We start from the raw sequence: 19614 nt of genomic DNA on the forward strand, positions 1-19614 counted from the left end.
CCATATCAGATGTTTTCTTCCATTTTTTTCAACCTCCTGACTATTAATATTAGTTGTTACTTCATGAAGTCAATGGCTTCTACACGATCCATTCAAATTTTTAGAATTTGTTGCTCAGTCAATAGAGCTCATATCAAAATGTTAGTTGATTCCCCTTCAAATTCTTTCTTCTATGGCTAGTACCCATTTTCCATTTTTTCCTCAAGCATTCTCATTCCATTTATAAAAACATTTTAAAATTTTTTTATTTTTTCCCACGAATAGCCAATTTTGAGCCCAGGATATGATTTTTCTCTGCCATTAATGGGATGTTTTAGAATCATTCCCCTGTTCTGTTTTTGTGTCTTGAGCATCTCTGCTACCATAGTAACTCATGGGACTCTTTTTTTGCTTATCCATTTTTCTAATCTCATTCTTGGCTTCTAACTTGATCCTTAGGGTGGACTCTGCCACACTTGCGAAGGGAAGGACTGGGCTAGTTCTTTTTCTGAGGAGACATTAACATTGCTACTCCAGCATCACAGGAATATATTAGAGTCTTTTGGTGCTCCCAAAGTGTTCTGAAGCGGGACAAAGTTAGCTTGCTGACCCCCTAGTTTGAACTCTCTGCAGAATCCTGAGGCTCTGCTGAGTTTGGGTGTCTGGACCAAACCACTGCTGTGGCTTGCTTCTGAACTTCCTCCTTTCTCCATACATAGTCCAAAGCCTCCCTGCCTAGAGCTACCACTGTCTTCTGCAAGTCTTCTCATTTTGCGAACGACCTGAGTAGTGAGAGACAAAACCACTGTCTGGCATGTGTCCCACTTGGTCTGAGTCTAGGAGTAACCTGATATGAGGGAGTCCCCCTCTTGCACTGGTGCACAGCAAGCATTTCTTTCAGTGTTGCTCCTGACTCTACCAGTCTTCAGTATTCACAGACCTCGCCCATTGATCTCCACATCCTGAGCTTGGCTAAACAAATGGCTCTGTGACTTTTCTTCTGGATTTTCCCATTAGAATTTGGTCTGGCACATTTCTTAGGTCTGTCTGGAGATGTTTTTGGACATGAGTCTGCTGCACTGGTCTTACTACTCTAGAATCTTGACTTTGACTTTTGGGCTGAGTCTTGAAGAAAACCAGGGAAATTTAAGAGATGGAGATGAGAAGGGAAAGAATTCCAAACACGAGGGATATCCAGTGTGAGGGCACAGAGATAAGAAATAGAGGGTTGTGTCTAAGGAGCAGGATTAGTCTTCTGGTTCTGCTTTATCAACTTTTTCAACAAGAATTTCATCAAATGGGGCAGCTAGGAGGCGCAGTAGATAGAGCACCAGCCCTGAATTCAGGAGGACCTGAGTTCAGATCTGTTCTCAGACACTTAACACTTCCTAGCTGTGTGACCCTGGGCAAGTCACTTAACCCCAGCCTCAGGGGGGGAGGGGGGGAAGAATTTCATCAAATTATTCCCAGATTTCTCTGCACTTATTCTTACGTTACAGCCATTACTGTTTCTCGATGACTCCCTAATTACAAGACATTTAGATTACTTTAAGTTTTTAAACTATATGTAAAAATCATTGACAAAAGGTTTTTATTTTTGTTTTTGATAACATTTGAACAATCAAGACTTAAGTTTTAGATATATTGAGATGACAGGAAGCATTCATTTATGGGTAATTTCATAGTATAGAACAACTTTCATGTCATTTAAAAGTTTTCTCTTATAAACCGGAGTTGTTACAGAGTATAAGGGCAGCAATAGTGAGAGGATTGCTCTAACTTAGAGGACTTCAAGAATTTCAAGGACAACAAATTAAAATTCTTCCCAACAATATATGTACCATAAACATTCCTTGCATCTATTCTGCAGATGTATATGTTACATCCTCGAATTAAAGAGGACTATCTTGCTTCTCTATTTGTATTCCTAGGTCTTAGCATAGTGCTTGTCATAAAGTAAGCATTTGATAAATGCTTTTCCATTCTACTTTATTCCTCATTTAATTCAATACCACTAAAAGCCAGACTTCACCTTCCTTCTAGTCTACCTAGATTAGAAGGTGCTCTTAATTTAAGCTAGCTTCTGTTCAGACATCACTACTATCCATTTGGTTTCATGATTAGCCGCTGCTACAGACTTTAGCTTTTGCTTTATAGATGCTTTCTGCCTGGAATTTCAGTCACCAATTTCTGTTTGCTTTTCCCATCCTTGCCCCAAGAATCATAATGGAACTTCCTAGTTGATGATCCTTACCCAAACACTTATGGACCACAACTACTCTGCTCTTTTGCACTGCAATATGAAGGTAGTAGGAAAGGAAGAAGTCATAGGCCAATGAGAATTGTCAACAAAAATAAAAAGATTTACAGAATAACTTATATTCCCAAGACCCTTTAAGATGCCGGTAAAACTTATTCCTATCACAATTTAAAAAGCTTTCTAAGTCCCTTTAGAATGAATTCTCGAATGCGATAACAAACGTAAAGCATTTTGCAAACCTGAAAGCAGTATCTCAAAAATAGGTAAATCATGGTACACAGCCTTCTGGCCACTCTTGAATAATAACTTGAAGCCCATCAGGATGGAACCAGAAAATAGTAAAAATAACTCTGGGAGGAAGAGTGAAAATACAAATCCACATTCTGCTATTCCTCAGAAAGAAAAACGAAGAAAAGAGAACTGGCTTTTATTCTCTTTTTGTTATTATTTTCAATTTTAGAAATATATTTTCCTTAAAGGTAGTGCTAGCTCTTGGTAAAAATCAGAGATACTTTCAGGCCACAATGATCAATATGAACAAATTAAATAATTCTCTAAAATTCATATAATCTTCAATTTAGTCTGGACCTGTGATTTTATTAGCATAAGTACTTCCAGTAAAGAAATCTCAATTCAAAAATGCAGCCTTGCAATTGTTTTGCATTTTATAACCTAAGAGAACTGCCTGGTATGCTAACCCTTATGATCATAAAGCCAGGATGAATAAGAGGTAGAATGTGAATGACAAGTGGTTTCTGACCTCAATGTTATTTCTCATCCATAATGCTGCCTTTCTACAAATTCTAATTTTGCAAATTCAAATTTTTTAAATCTCCACTTGCGAGGTTATAATACTCTGTACGTTCTTTTGGAGTATAATGAAAGGCTCTTCAACTTGTTTGTATATTTTATCATTTCTAGTGAACTCTACAAATCCCTTCCTAGAATCATGATTTTAAATGCACAAAACAAAATATACAAGATTGCTAAGGAAACCCATCACAATGAAGTAGATCTCAAAATATAGACTCTAGATTAAGAACCCTGGATAGAAGATACCTTGCAAAACTGGTGCGATTACAAAAGAGCTAACCTCAACAAACCATGAGCTACTAGGAAATAATTGAAGACAAGAAATATGACCTATTATTATAAATTTAAAAAAATAAATATAATAATTAAATAAAAAAGCTAAAAACTCTCAATTAAAAATACCAAATCTGAAATTCCAAAAATAGGAGATTAATAAATTTGAAAGCAAGAAAACTATTGAACTAATAAGCAAAACTAAGGGTTGGTTTTATGAAAAAACCAACAAAGCAGGTAAATCTTAATTTGATAAGAAAAAGGAAAGGAAAAATCATATTGCCAATATCAAAAATGAAAAGGGTAAACTTGCCACCAATGAAGAAATTAAAGCAATAATTAGGATCTATTCTGCTCAACTGTATGCCAATAAATCTGATAATGTAAGTGAAATGGATGGATACTTATAAAAATACAGACTACCCAGATTAATAGAGGAAATAAATTACATAAATAGTTCCATTTTAGAAAAAGAAATTGAACAAACTATTAATGAAAACCCTAAGAAAAAACCTCTAAAGCCAAATGGATTTACAAGTGAATTCTACCAAATATTTAAAGAACAATTTATCCCAATACTAAGCAAACCGAAAAACAGGGGAAGAAAAAAATCCTATGAAATTCCTTTTATGACACAGATATGGTATGAATATCTAGACTGAGCAGGGTCAATATGGAGAAAAAAAATTATAGACCAATTTCCCTAATGAATATTGATGCAAAAATCTTAAATAATTATTAGAATAGTATAGTATGACCAAGTAGGATTTATATCAACCATGCAGGGATGGTTTAATATTAGGAAAACTATTAGCATAACTGACTACATCAACAACCAAAGTAACAAATCATATGCTTATATCAATACACAGAATAAGCATTTGACAAAATATAACACCTATTCCTATAAAAAAAAAACTAGAGAACACAGAAATAAATGGAGTTTTCCTAAAAATAATCAGTAGCATCTATCTAAAACCACCAGCAAGCATCATATGTGATTCTACCTAAGTTAATTTACTTATTCAGTGCCGAGCTAATCAAACTGCCAATAAATTACTTTGTAGAGTTAGAAAAAATAATTAACAAAATTCGCATGGAAGACCAAAAGGCTAAGAATTTCAAGGGAATTAATGGAAAAAAAATGCAAATGAAGGTGGTCTAGTTGTAACACTCCTAAAATTGTATCATAAAGCAGTGGTCATCAAAACCTTTTGGTGCAATAATCATCAAAGGATCTGAACAGAATTTTTAGATGAAGAAATTAAGCCATTCCTAGTCATATAAAAAAATCCTCCAACTTGATTAGAAAAATGCAAATTAGGACAATTGATTGGCTAAGATGACAGGAAAAGATAATGATAAATATAGGAGAGGATGTGGAAAAACTGGGACACTAATACATAATAATATAATAATACACACTAATACATGGGACATAATATTGGGAGTTGTGAACTGAATCAATCATTTTGGAGAGCAATGTGTAAACCTATGCTCAAAGGGCTATCAAACTGTACATACCCTGGCCTGTATCCCCAAGAGATCTTAAAAGAGGGAAAGGGACCCATATGTGCAAGAGTGTAGCAATCCTTTTTGTAGTGGCAAGAAACTGGAAACTGAGTGGATGTCCTTCAATTGGAGAATGGCTGAATAAGTTATGGTATATGAATGTGATGGAATATTATTGTTCATTAAGAAATAATCAGGATGATTTCAGAGAGGCCTGGAGAGACTTATATGAACTGATGCTGAGTGAAATGAACAGAACCAAGAAAATCACTTTACACAAAAACAACAATATTATATAATGCTCAATTCTGATGGACGTGGCTCTGATTTTCAACACTGAGATGACTCAAACCAGTTCAATGATCTTGTGATGAAGAGAGCCATTTACACCCAGAGAGAGGACTGTGGGATCTGAGTGTGGATCACAACATCATATTTTCACCTTTTTTGTTGTTTGATTGTTTTTTTCTTTTTAATGTGACTGTTCTTGTGTAGCATGATAATTGTGGAAATGTTTAACCTATAACTGGATTACTTGCTATCTAGGGAAAGGGGATAGAAGAAAGGGGAGGAGAAAAATTTGGAACACAAGGTTTTTCAAGGATGAATAATGAAAAGTATCTTTGGAATTATTTTGGAAATAATAAATTATTATTAAGAAAAAAAGGAGAGGCAGAGCCAAAAATGGCAGAGTAAAGGCAGAAACTTGCCCAACCTTTCCCTCAAACTGCTCCAAATTCCTTTACATAATGTCTCTAAACAAATTTTAGAGTATCAGAACACCCAAAAAGATAAAGTAGAACATTTGAAAGTGGAAGGCAATTTAGAAGCTCAGTAGAAAAGGTCTGTGGGACCAGCAGTGCTAGAGGCTTCTGGACCTCTCAGATTGGGGACACCAGGGAGGCCTTAGAAAGTCATGGAGAGGATCTGTGGCAACAGAGTGGGACTCTGGTATGCAGTCCAGTGCTGCCCTATCCAGCATATTAGATCTTACCTCCAGTGGGGAGAGGACCCACTCAACAGATACAGTGTAGAAGCATGCTTGTGATCAGGTTCCTAGAAGGAGCTCTGAAAACAGTTGCACAAAAACCCTGAAGCCTGGGATATTGTACCTTATACCCTAGAAAGAGAGCCCAACTTTAACAATTAAAAATCAAGTAATAGGCTAAGAAAATGAGAAGAATACCAAAAAAGTTTCTCATCACAAAGTTATTATGGTGACAAAGAGAATCAAAACACACACTCAGAAGATGATAAACTCATAGCTCCTACATCCAAAGCCTCCAAGAAAAATAAAGATTGGGCTCAGGCCACGGAAAAGAAATACAAAAAGCTAATGAGGAAAAAGTTGCAAAATTAGTCAATGGGAAAGGAGATACAAAGGCTCTCTGAGGAAAATTCTTTAAAAAAAAAAAAAAATAGAATTAAGCAAATGAGAAATGAGAAATCAAGAGATAATAAAAACTTCCAGGAATATTATAGTCAAATTCCAGCACTTGCTCTGTAAGCATTCAAAAAGAAACAATTCAAATATAGTGGAGCCACAGTCAGAAGATTTAGCAGCTTCTACATTAAAGGACTGGAGAACTTGGAATAAGATATTCCAGAAAACATGGAGCTAGGATTATTACCTAAAAATCATCTACCCAGTAAAACTGAGGATATTAAAAGATGTTCATTTAACAAAACAGGATTTTCAAGTATTCATGATGAAAAGACCAGAGCTGAATGGAAAATCTGATTTTTAAATACAGAACTCTGGAAAAGCATAAGGAATTAATCAGAAAAATGCTATCATAAGGGACTTAATATAAAATGAGGTTTTATCTTTTATTTATCTATTAAAATAAATAAGGTTTATTTGTTTATATTCCCACACAAGAGAATACTTGCAACTCATTAGAATATTCTCATTATTATGGCAGTTAAAAGGAGTGTGTGTGTGTGTGTGTGTGTGTGTGTGTGTGTGTGTGTGTGTGTAAAAGATAAATACCGGGCACAGTATAAATTGAATATGAAGGGATATCTTTATAAAAAAATGATGAAATTAAGGGGTCAGAGAGAAATGTACTAGGAGAAAAGGAAAGGAAGAAGTGCAATGATGCAAATTATCTGCCATTAAAAAAAAAAAAAGCCAAGAAAAAATTTTTATAGTAAAGGGGAAGAGGGGATGGAGAGTGAACCTTATTTTCCACAGAATTGGGTGAAATAGGAAATAACAATTTCTCAATAGGGATATAGAAATCTATCTTAACATCCAGGAAAACAGGAGGGAAATGGGATGGGGATGGGAAATACAATTAGCAATAATAATTGTAAAAAAATTTTCAAAGCAAATTTCTCTGATGGAATATTATTGTTCTCTGAAAAATAAAGAACAGTATGTTCCCAGGAGGGGAAAAAAACAAAGAAACAAACAAAAAAACAACACATGTAAGGTCCTCCATGAATAAAGTGAAATATACTGTATACAAAGTAAAAGCAATGTTCTGGGATGACCAGCTATAAATGACTTTCTTATTCTCAGCAATATAATCATCCACAATTAATTACTCTAAAGAGTTTATGATGAAAAGTCCTATCCATACCTAGAGAAGGAACTGATCAAGTATGAATATAGATCGAAGCATTCTCTATTATTCTCTCTCTTTATTTTTAATTTTTCTTGAGCATCTTTATTTTCATTAGTGTGGAAGAGCTATGTTTTCTTTCACAGTTTAACTTTTATGGAAATGTTTAAAAAAACTTCACATACAGTTTCTAGAACTCAAAATCTAGAACTCAAAAATCTTAAAATCAAAAAATTGTTTTGAATGTAACTGGGGAAAAATACTAAATAAGTTTAAAAACCAGAAAAAAATATGACCTAACTTACCTAAGTTCACATTATTTTAAAAATATCATATAATTTTCACATTATACATAATATACTCACAGCCCCCAATTTTCTTCCTCAATTCTCCATAGCAAATTAATCCATAAAGTTCCTGGGATGATTTTTTCAATCCTCGAGAAAACACTGTAAAACAAAAATAGAACAAAACTTTGCTAAGATGAAATAGAAAATTGTTTAAAAGGTCATGTGACGGGGAAGATTAGCAAGAAAAATTTCAACAGAGACAGCAAATGGTTAACTAGCATGTAAGTCACTACAGATGTTGAAGAAAAAGTCCATTCCTGAGGATGAATCTTCAGAAGGTATATTTAAAATTAATCTCAGTTATCATGAAGTTTTTCTTTCCATTCCCTATTTAGAATTCCGTATTAAAAACAAAACAAAACAAACAAAAAAACCCTGATCTCATTAGGAAGCATTTGAGTAATACCGACTATCTGAATTGCAGCCAACAGTCCTAGCCATAAGAACTTAGGCCTCTATTTTACTTGTTTTCTTACCAAATGTAACATGAACCTCCAGGTAATCCAGCCAGTCAAGGCAGGAAGATGAAAAAACCAAGCAGGACAATCTTTTATTTTATGACACTACACACCAAGGAAGATAAATGTGTTACACTGCCTTCCTTAACTCTTTTAATACACTTACATCAACTATTTTCTTTCCATTTCCTCCAAAGGAATCATTCAATCTTGCATTGTACTGTTATATCTGAGGACACTAAAGGAAGAGTAGCAAAGAAATGAAAGACAGGTGAATAATGGGAAAACATGAGGCAACAGACTAGGAAACATATTGGGAATATCTGAAAGCTTCCATTAGAAAAAAGTAAGGAAAAATAATATGAAAGTTAAAAAACACTGGAAAATTTGAAGTGGGCCATTAAAAGAAAGAAAATCCTTCTTTTTCAAGACATACTCCTTCTAATTCAGAATTCTGTGCCTTTTCCCCCATCAACACTCAGATAAACTGAAGTGCTATTGTTGTGGGCACAAGAAAGGGTATACCAGAGAATGACAGAACCCTTAAAAAAAAGTCACCATAATCAGTTTCCTGTCACCAAGTCTGGGAACAAAAGTATTAATATACCAGATCATGATGTCAAACAATAATACTGGATCATTTCATAGTTAATGTAAAATCAATGCTTTTGTCACCAGAACAGAAAACTAAATAGCAGCTGATGGTAGCAATCATGCTACTTCTCTACTGTGTCACATACTGGAGTGGCTCAAGGATATCTTGTTGAAGACTTAATGTTAAGGTGAAGGTGTACATGGGAATGCAATCTACCCCCCTGGAAGGATGGCAAGAAGTCTGTGACAGAAGAAGAAAGCAACTGAGGAAACAAAGGCAAGTTTGAAGGGAGAGCACTTACCTAGTCTTTACAGTATCAGGAAGGATTATCCAACAGTTAGTCCCTGGCCTAAAAGTCTTCCCCATTAGACATTCTGATTTCTCATATAATCTCAGAACTTTGGGCCCCCTCCAGGAAAGGATCATTATAGTCTCAGAAACAAATCTTTGGATCTGTATGAGAATAAAACTAAATCCTTGGAATGATCACAGACTCAAAGAGACCTTTGAGGAGGTTCCAGAATAATAGTAACTCATGGTTCAACTAGGATATCAAGAGTGTCTCTGGAACAAAAATCCTAGACCATGAGATGCATCAACTCATTGAAATGAAATAAAAAACACTAGCAGTTATTATTGCTATAAAAATATTTACATACATTTTCCATTTTCCTTTTCTTTTGTCCTCTTTCTACTTTGATCCTTAAATGCCCTCAAAATGACTTGATAAGAATCAGATTCTTTAACCAAGTTCTAATCTACTACTTCACTATACTTTGTAAAATAATAGTATTCATAATCTTTCATTATTCTTCTGTTTAAGATTTTATTAAAAAGAGTTCATACTCTAAATTGTTGTACTTAGATGCTCTTGTTTGCTTTAAGCTTTTTTGGACCAAATTTCTACATGAAATTATTGAAATGCCTGTCATTTCTTCCATCCATAGTCCATTTTTAAAAAGTGATCAATTACTTTAAATGGAGTATAACTATTATTTTAATTGTTTAGCACATTTGTTTCTTAATATGCTTTCTTCTAGATTTGTAACAATTTTATTCTTTGCTCTAAAAGTTGATTTAATGGTGCTTATACAAGTTGGTTCAGAAATAACTGCTACATCAGCAAATTAGTCATTTTTTCCTGTCAATAAAGAATTTCCCTTTTTGTGATAATATTTGGAGGGTGCCACATCCAATACTTTCTGATTCTTAAAAGTGTCTGTGATACATAAGCATGAGGCTTCTATGGAGTCTATAAATCACTGACCTTAATACTAAGCCATATTTCCTCATATTTCCCTAAATCCTCACTTAGAACTAACTTTGTTATTGAAGTCACTAAATATAAAAATATATGTGGTGCTTAACTTACAGGATTCTACAACTTCTCTACCTCTTCATTCTCTTCAACAAATATTGGTGCATAAGCTGCAACTATTTTCATGGTGGGTTTTTTTTTTTCAAGGATTTATCATAGAAATAAAAGATGAGAGATGATCAAACATTTCAACATGTATTTCCTGTCATTCGGTGTATTGCTAAAAGCAACTCCTTTATTTGCCCCTCCAAAGAAAAATCATGAACTACACACTTCTGGGTATTTCCAATTTCTGTCTTTTTTCCTGGATAGATTTTTTTAAACAAGAATGTCAAAAATGAGACAATTCAGATCTTCCATCGTTGCATGTCACTGAATTGTCAACAATAAGTTAAAATTCTAATTACTATTTTCTAAGCACCCTTACCTCTTTTCATTATATTCTGCCACTATCAATGCAAAAGAGGGATGTATATGGCCGCAGAATATTTTTAATTCTTCATGCTTTGAGTGTTGCCAACACCAAAGAGTTCACCAAAAATTAAGCAGTCTATTAGTGACAAGCCTCTATATTTGATGGTGCTGGTCCTCATAAAGCAGCCACCTTTTGCTGGGATCATGCTCAAAACCTTGTTAGCACAAAATCTACTGTCATGGCCATAGACAACCCAAAGTTATGTCCACACCATAATAAGGCACTGGAGTGGAACTTTGCTATACATATTAGGCTTATCAAAAAAGGGGAGGAAGGGGAAAGGAAAAAAAAAAAAAAAAAAAAAAAAAAAGAAAAGAAAAAAAAATCAAAGGCAAACAATCAAATTGCTCAAGAAATTACACATACAGATGATAAAGTGCATATGTATGTGAATATATGTGTGTATATATTCACATATATATAATACAGGTATACATAAAATATGTATGCAATGTATTTGAAAACCCCAACATTCTTTCCCTTTTACAAGTTCATCGACCTATGGAAGGAAAGTATTCAGCAGAATGTCTCGTCAATCATTGTTAAACATTAAACACATGGTGCTATTTGGCTCAATGGACTTAGTTTGGTCCCATCCACAGATTATTTTTTTTGGACAAAAATTAAACAAACTAGTAAACATATAAAAACATATAAAAAGTGAAATAATAAAATGTTTTAATAAAATTAATAGCATTTTAAAAATAATATAATAAGTATTGATTAATGACCATATGAATCATAAATATGTTATGGCTATTTTAAAACTATTACTAGAAGGTGAATTATTAACCAAAAAACTGAGATCATAAAAGATAAAACAGGTAATTTCAACTACATGAAACTTAAAAATATCCAGATAAATAAATTTAATACAACTAAGTTTTAAGAAGGGAAGAGGTTAACTGGGAAAAATCTTTTAAAAATATTTCTGGTAAAGGACAGACATTATAATAATAATTAGTATTTATATGTCACTTTATGCTTTGCAAAGCTCCTTCTATATGTTACCTCATGCGATCTAAGATATATAATTAAACTGGAAGAAATCATGAAATCACTACAATTATACTATTTTATCTCAATTAGGACCTCACTGTAACAAGAAAATTCCTTTACTTCTCCCTAAATAATTACCTATACTCCTTGCCACAAAGGCTGTTTCAAGCCTTACACAGCCCCCATTCTCCTCAGGCTCTCATCTGAAGACCTTTCTTTATATTTGCTGGCACTCACCTGAAGACTTTTTTTTTTTATTATTTGCTGAAAATATTGAGGAAATGCAAGAGCTCTCTGTCTTCCCTTTTGCTTCATTCTCATATCACTCAAACATCTTTCCCCATTATCTCCTCCACTCATCCCCTTGGATAAAGAGGTAGCTCTTTTCCTTCTGAAGGTCAGCCCTTTTACATATACTCCTGATCCTATTCTTGTCCAACTTCTCTAGCTAATTACTGTCATTATTATCCAAACTCTACCTCATTAATCTTAAATCTCTTCTCTATTTACTCCTACTCCATCACTACAAACTTTCTCATTTCTCCCTCAGCCTTAAAAAAAATATAAAATTAAAAAAAGAGAGAGAGAGAGAGAGAGAGAGAGAGAGAGATCCCTTATTCAAACTGAACGTACCTGTATGACTATTTGATATCTCTCCTCTTTTCTTGAGGGAGATGTCTACACTAGATTGCCTCTGCTTTCTCCTCTTGTAATCTTGTAATATAGCTTCCAAACTCAACATTCAAAAGAAACTGCCCTGACTGAAATTAACAAATTTTCTTAATAGTTAAATCGAATGACTTCTCAATCCTCATTTTCCTTCACTTCTTACTAATATTTAACAATGTTGATTTACCATCTCTTCCTAGATATTCTCTTCTACCTAGGTTTTAAGACAACGGGCTTCTTGAGGGCAAGAACCACCATTTTTTTTTTTTTTGTTTGTTTTCTTTCTCTGATATCCAATTACAATATAAACTTCCACAAAGGACTACAAAGACAAAAGGCCCCTTTTTTTCTCTCTGTGATCCAAGGGCATTACAAGGAACAGTAGCTAGGAGTTGCAAATAACTAGATTAGGATTGATATGATGAAAAATTTCCTAACAAGAGCTATCTAAAAGTGAACCAGACTACCCAAGAAGACAATAAGCTCTTTCTTATGAGAGAAATTAATAAAAAGCCAAAAGCTCATTTTTCTATTATACTGTAGGAGTTTTTTGTTCAAGTGAGTACTAGACTTGGTAATGCCTTCTTAAGATCTGTTCAATTCTGAAATCCTGTTACACTATGACCTCAGAACTTAAGAACACCATCTGGTCCAACACTTTCACTTTTCAGAGAGATGTGATCACTTTTTCCAGGTTATAAAGCTATTAAGTCAATGACCCAGAAGGTCAACCTGGACTTTCTGAGTACAGATTTTATGTTCTTGTCTTAGGAGACACCATAGCACACATGGTCAGAGACTGTCCTGAACTTTCTCTCTATGTCTGTGTTTGTTCACAACTGAGGGGACAATACTTCTGACTCATTTTTGTGATCCCAAATGAATCAGTTTTCCTTTTAGGACTCAATGTGCTCACAACATAGTAGAAAAACTAGAAATTTTGTACAGTTTTTTAAGTTATAGAATTCAAACAATATACGATCTGTATGAACACAATATTTTGTTTTGCTTTTCTCAAGCTAAGGAGTAGCTCCAGTTAAAGATTTAGAGTAATTTTCTCTATTTAACAGAAAATAGAATCATTCAATGAGAGAGACAAATTTTCCTTATCAAATATGGGAACAAAATCAAAATTCACTTGATTCCTTGCTAAACCATGTCCTCAGAAATTGGCTGGGCCACAACTTACCATTATCAAAATCGATGTATTTGGTGATCTTGTGCCAAGTACGGTAATAAAAATGCCGGACCTGTTCTTTGTTTTTCACCATGCTTGCAGGTTTGCCTTTCTTCTTATACTTCAGCGCAATATTGTTCTGAATTGCTTCAAAGTCTTTCCCATGCTGGAAGATAAAGGCCAAGTTAATAATGCAAGACATAAAAACAATGCTACTTCCTGTCTCAAATAGTCTTTTTTTAGTTCTTACTTATCTTACAGGAAAAAGGGGGGCAAAGGACATTAAAGTAATGTAAACTATTCTTTATAATTATGCTCACTTATTTTCTTTTCAATAAAAATAAAAAAAGGATTAAAAGACAATTACTATATACTAAATGATAAGCACAAAGGAATAAACTTTGGAAGAGAAATGTAAATTTTTATCATGGTTTCCTAGTTTAAAAGTGCTATTAAGAACACAAAGTCAGATATCCCCAAAGGAAGCTCAAAGTAATGCATATTTGTTATCTTAAAAGAAAAACAGATGTGTATAAGTATTTCATATCCCCAAGAAAAACACCCTAACTTCTGAAAATGAGATGCAGTATGTGTTGTGTCCTTCATCTTTGCTTTAATCATAACATTAGGGATTAAATAGTGTTTTTGTAAAACAATTATATATAATCTGGGAGAATCCTTAATGGAACAATTCTACATTTAATTCCCTTTCTAATATCTGTGCCCTTATTTTCTTTAATTCTTCTAATAACTATAAGTTTTTAAAAACACAACATATTCACCAACATTGTATGAGAAGTACCAGCTGCTAAACAATCTTAGGAACAAAAACAAGCTGTAATATGTTTCAGATAAAACACAAAAAGGAATGGTTGACAAGAAGAAAACAGATGGAGGTAAAGATGAGCTTGTTAGCAATGTGATGAATGGAGAAGTATGGTGTTTACAAATTGAATGTTAGAAAGTGAGAAGTAAATAGTAAAAGATAACATTCAGGTTGAATGGGAGATGGGGAAAGAGAAGTAATAATACAGATTGATGAATATAATTAAATGTATTACACAGCAATGAAATCTGAAGGTAAAGAGTTCGAGAATTGAATAGCAATGGAAAAGTACTGAATAGTTAAAAGAAAACCATAAAATTACAAATCACTGAAGAAAGTGAAGAAACAGGTAAACAAGAAGGAATAGATAAGAAGAAATAATCAAAATATAGGCAGAGATTACAGCAAAGGGGAAAGAACTTCAATTGTTATTTTTAAAAGTGAAAATATTACATAGATATTATTTCTAAAAAGAAAAAAAAATCTAAAGACATCTTTCCTTGTTTTTTATTATCACCACAGAAAGAGAATTTCAGAATTATATAGACTGGAACAGGTCAGTTCCAGATAGATCACAACCTGCATCCTAGTCACCATTAGGCTTCAATTACTGCCAAGATAGAAGAAATTTAACAACACAAGATATAACAAATAAAAGAAATATTTAGAGCATACTTTATCAATAATAGTATCAAATGATTACTAGATTAAGCATAACCATATATATAAAACAGCGTATTATAGAAGAGAGAAGGTCCACCTTCTCACACAGTGCAAAATAAGAAACCTTAAAGTTTAGAAACAGCTGTTTAGTATTTTGTACATTATAGGAGAGTTTTAGATGCCATCTGCATCCAGAAATAGAACAATGTAAATTGAATGTGGATCAAAGTACACCATTTTCACTGAGAAGAAAAATCTGGAACATAAAGTTTTTCAAAGATAAATGTTGACTAGCTGTGTGATCCTGGGCAAATCACTTAACCCCAATTGTCTCAGCAGAATAAAAGATAAATGTTGAAAACTATTTTTGCAGGCATTTAGAAAAATAAAATACTATTTAAAAATTTTTAAGAAAAGTAAAAAAGTTATTAGAATAGGCACATGGTGAAAGTGTCATAAGGTACAGGAAAAAAAAAAAAAAAAAAAGCGAGGATAAACTGACACAGACTTTCAGAACTGATTTGAGGGAACGTTAATACTGAATTTTCTATCATCAGTCCATTGCCCACCTCATACAGTCCCTCGAAGAAAGTGTTCTTGTCCTCAGTGCTCCATGACTCCCACTGGCGCCGGACCTTTTTACCTTCTTCTTTCTCTCCACTTGAAGAGCCAAGACTCCGGCTAGATGACTTGGAGCTTCCGGAAGGCGCACTGGGAGTGATTCCTGACACATTGCCAGCAGATGGGCCTCCATTGTCTGCCCCTAAGGAAAAAAAAGAAAGTATGGTTAGGCTATCATCATAGTAATTCATGAATCTGAACAAATGAAATTATGCTGTGTAATAACAAGCACTGGAGGATTCAACAGAGCTCATGAGATCATAACCTAACAAAAAGTATCTACCAAGCATTTGTGGTAATTATGGTACTAATTTATTTTATGTTTTCAAAATATTCCTCAGACAGTGATGGCTTGAAGATATAATTAAATTTAAGTAAAGTAACTTAAGTAGCAGTAAGATAGAAATAATAACAGAACAAATATTTTTAGAGTGATTCCCCTCCCTGCCATGATAGTTTTTCATGCACCAGACTTAAAAGACAAAATTTAACCTGAGAGTCAAAAGCCGTACAAGTACCAATCTGGTCAGATTTTAAACCAGTCTCCAATTGCTACCTTTCTTTCTTCCCTATATAAAAGTCAATTCCTTTATGCCTCTCTGATCCCTAATCTCTAAATCACCCATTTATTTTCACATTACCCCAACTTACTAACCTTTTTCACATATCTTCACTTAGTAATACCTTATCATGATTGAAAGCATAATACAATTCAAAAAGTTAGTGATTTTGTTTAGCAATGGAATTTCATTCCAATGACAGCTAGATTTATAGATCTTTAGCTCATTTTCAATGACAAAAAGCCAAATAAAGAACTATTTCTATGTTGATGATTCTAGTCTCAACCTAATAGTTTGATGTTAAATGATGAATGATATCTACATTAAGGAGGCTGACAGCCCAATATATTATTTTTTACTTAACTTTGAAAAGTATCAAACATATTGGACATGAGTCACCTGGGAAATGAAGGGAAGTGACAATCTAAACAATGAAAACTAAAGTGGTAGATATAAAGAACAATGGTTCACAATATACTGATACTTAAAGAAATAGTAAATGTGTTTGAAAAGTTATGTAAATTCTATTAATAATTCACAAATAAATTATTTTATCCTTAAACAAAGCCCTGATACTCTTGATCCTATTTGTCACCTTCAAAGCAAAATATTCCATTTCAGCATCTGAGGAAGATAAATGTAATTTTTCAAATTCAGAACCTTTTCAATCCTCAAATTTTTAAAAGTGATATTAGAAAGATGTTAAGAATGAATGAAAACCATCTATTAAACACTTATTACCCTTTAGACTTCCTGAACTCAATGTCAAATTCAATAAGAACTATCAATAAAACTATCTTTCTCTCCAAACCTTCCCTTCACAATTTTCCTATTATTCTTAAGGATATCACCATATCCCGAGCATCACGTAGGCTCATAATCTAGGCTTATAATCACAGTATCATACTTGACTTCTCATTCTAGTCACCAATACTATCATCTTTAGTTCATTCACTCATTTCTTGCCTGGATCACTGCCAATAGTCCTCTAATTGGTTTTCATGCCTCTAATCTATTCTCCATTCAAGGGACAAAACATTTTCCTAAAAAACAGATCTGACTATAACTTCTTCCCCTTACCACTTAGAAAAAAGTCTAGTGACTTCCTATTTTCAATATCAAATAGAAAATCTTCCCTATGATACTGAAAGCCCTTCATGATCTGCTCCCCTTCTTACCTTTTTCCTGCCTAATTTCTTTCCAAATTTTCTTTGATCCAGAAACATTACTTTATTTGCTTTTTCCTGCACCTGTCATCCCATATCACATTATCCTTGCCTTTACATTCCTCAAAGTGCTATTCCTCAAATCTGGAATGTTCTACCTCTTCATATCCACAGCTTTCTTCAACAAGGCTCAAATCTCACCTTCTGAAAATGGATTTTTTTTCAGTCCTCACAGTAATCAATCCCTTCTCTTAGAAATAACCTACCAAGAAGAATTTGTATTGTACATTGTACATGCCCGGTATGTAGATGATTATTTGCATATTGCCCCCCCCATTAGAATGGGGATTTCTTCCCTAAAATGGGCCCTGGTTTTGTCTTTCTTTGTATGCCAATTAAATGCTTAGTAAATACTGATTGGCCAATTGACTAAGTGCTGGCGATATAAATTCAATAGTGGGAAAGTCCCACTTCTCACAGAAAAGAAAAAGACTAAGGGGAAAGGCAATATCTTCCTTTAAAAAAAATTACGATAGAAAAATATTCTGCAATGGATAGGGAGAAACTTCAAAATCAGAAAAATATGAATTCAAGCTATCGCACAGGCACATATTGGTTACCCAACTCTAGGCAAGTCACTTAGCAAAGGATCAGTCATATATTAAATGCTTAAAAATGCTTTACTTATCTTTTGTAGTACTTCCTACAACTCTTTCTGATTAAAAGTTAAAGAGCAGTTGCTAATCTGCATTGATAGAGGATGCTTTCCATAGTGAAAGCCAGTGACATACAAAATTAAGTCTATAACAATACATACTTCAGCTAAAAAGATTCATTCATCTACAAAACAAATAGAAGAAATAAATACTGATGTTCATATAAGGTCCTAAGTGCCTATGTACTCTTTTATTTTCTCTGACCATATATTATTAGCACAACATCAAGAAACTTTACAAAGCAAAATAATTCTAATTTAAGAGGTCAAAAAAGAACCCTAATAAAAATGAAAATTTTCTCTCCTCAAAAGATCCAAGAGTAGAAACAAGCTTAGAATCTATCCTTGATAAGAAAAGAAAACATAACAATTGTATTATTCAATTTTTTTAAGTGAATGCAAGAATTTTTTTTATCAAGTAGTCAAGTATTTTCAACATGACCTTAAAACAGTGCACCTCTATGTGTAACATAAAGATGGATAGAATAAAATGTAAAAAAGTGCTTTGAAAAATAGAAATAACAAGGAATAATTTTCAGAACAAATATCTTCTGTGCTTTTTAAAGAATTACTTTTCTAGTGAATCTATTAAATGCTTAACCATTCACTAATATGAATTACAAACTGACATTCTCCTATATTCCAAGACAGAAAGAAGTACAAATATTGAAGAATAAAAAGCAGAGAATACATTAAACATCAGAAAGCACTTCAGATTTTTGAATGAACATTCAGAATAAATCATCAATGTCACTTTTCCAAGAAGATTCAGTTACCCCGTACGATAAATTTAATTCTCCAATTTTTACAGATTTGCCAAGTTCAGCCACAGGGAAAATGACTAATCAATACAGTAAAAAACACACAAACAAACAAAAAACCTATTATGCTTGCATTTTCATCACCTTGGGACTTGAAGGTCCTGTAATTTTTATTTCCTTCAAAATGCAAACAACTTTTTTTTTTTTTTTTTGCTATGATACTGCTGGAACTCTGTCTTCCCAGAAATCAGCCGGAGTCAGGATCACTAAACGTCTTTATTCTAGATCTTTTATGGTCACCCTCCAATGCCAGGTCACGAGTGTGAGATCGAGTTCCTCGAACCAAGTTTCTCCTTCTCCTTCTCCTTCTCCTCCTCCTCCCACACAAGTCACTTCCCTTCTTTGTCCCACCAATCAAGTCAACACAGAACAGCTGGGGAGGGTCAACCTTCAAACAAGTTAATAGGGAACTGTCCAATTGGCAATTAATGCTTCATTATCCAAGTGCATTGCTCAATTCTAGCCCTTTATATGATACTACTTTAACATTCATATTCTATAAATATTTCAGGAAACATATTTCAGTTCTTTTCTCTGAAGTATATAACATATCATTTGACCTTTGCCCATTCATTCTACACAAAATTCACCTAAAACTATAACTTCCTATAAAATTCTTCAGGATAAGAGTCTTAAGACTGATTTTTCAATTTCTATACAGAATTTCTTGAAGTATGGTTCAGCCCCACACAATGTAACAAATTGTCCCATTTCAAATGATGGTAACAATAAAAGCTAGGTGGAAGGGACATTAAAGGGCCTTGGGTTAGTTCAATCCCCTTATTTTACAAAAG

At 33.5% G+C, this 19614-nt stretch overlaps 1 protein-coding gene across 3 annotated transcripts in view; it reads right to left on the bottom strand.

Moving 5' to 3' along the window:
• The window catches only part of CRAMP1 (cramped chromatin regulator homolog 1), a 99009-nt gene that overhangs the window by 51596 nt on the left and 27799 nt on the right, over positions 1-19614 (bottom strand). For all 3 annotated transcript variants that reach the window (XM_074279613.1, XM_074279612.1, XM_074279611.1), the window contains exons 3-5: positions 15507-15700; positions 13461-13614; positions 7773-7856 (exon numbers count right to left, since the gene is read on the bottom strand). In XM_074279613.1, coding sequence (XP_074135714.1) covers positions 7773-7856; positions 13461-13614; positions 15507-15700 — 432 coding nt within the window. The remainder of the gene's footprint in view (positions 1-7772; positions 7857-13460; positions 13615-15506; positions 15701-19614) is intronic.

The sequence above is a fragment of the Sminthopsis crassicaudata genome, chromosome 1 (genome assembly GCF_048593235.1).
Source record: "Sminthopsis crassicaudata isolate SCR6 chromosome 1, ASM4859323v1, whole genome shotgun sequence".
In the NCBI taxonomy this organism is placed as follows: domain Eukaryota; kingdom Metazoa; phylum Chordata; class Mammalia; order Dasyuromorphia; family Dasyuridae; genus Sminthopsis; species Sminthopsis crassicaudata.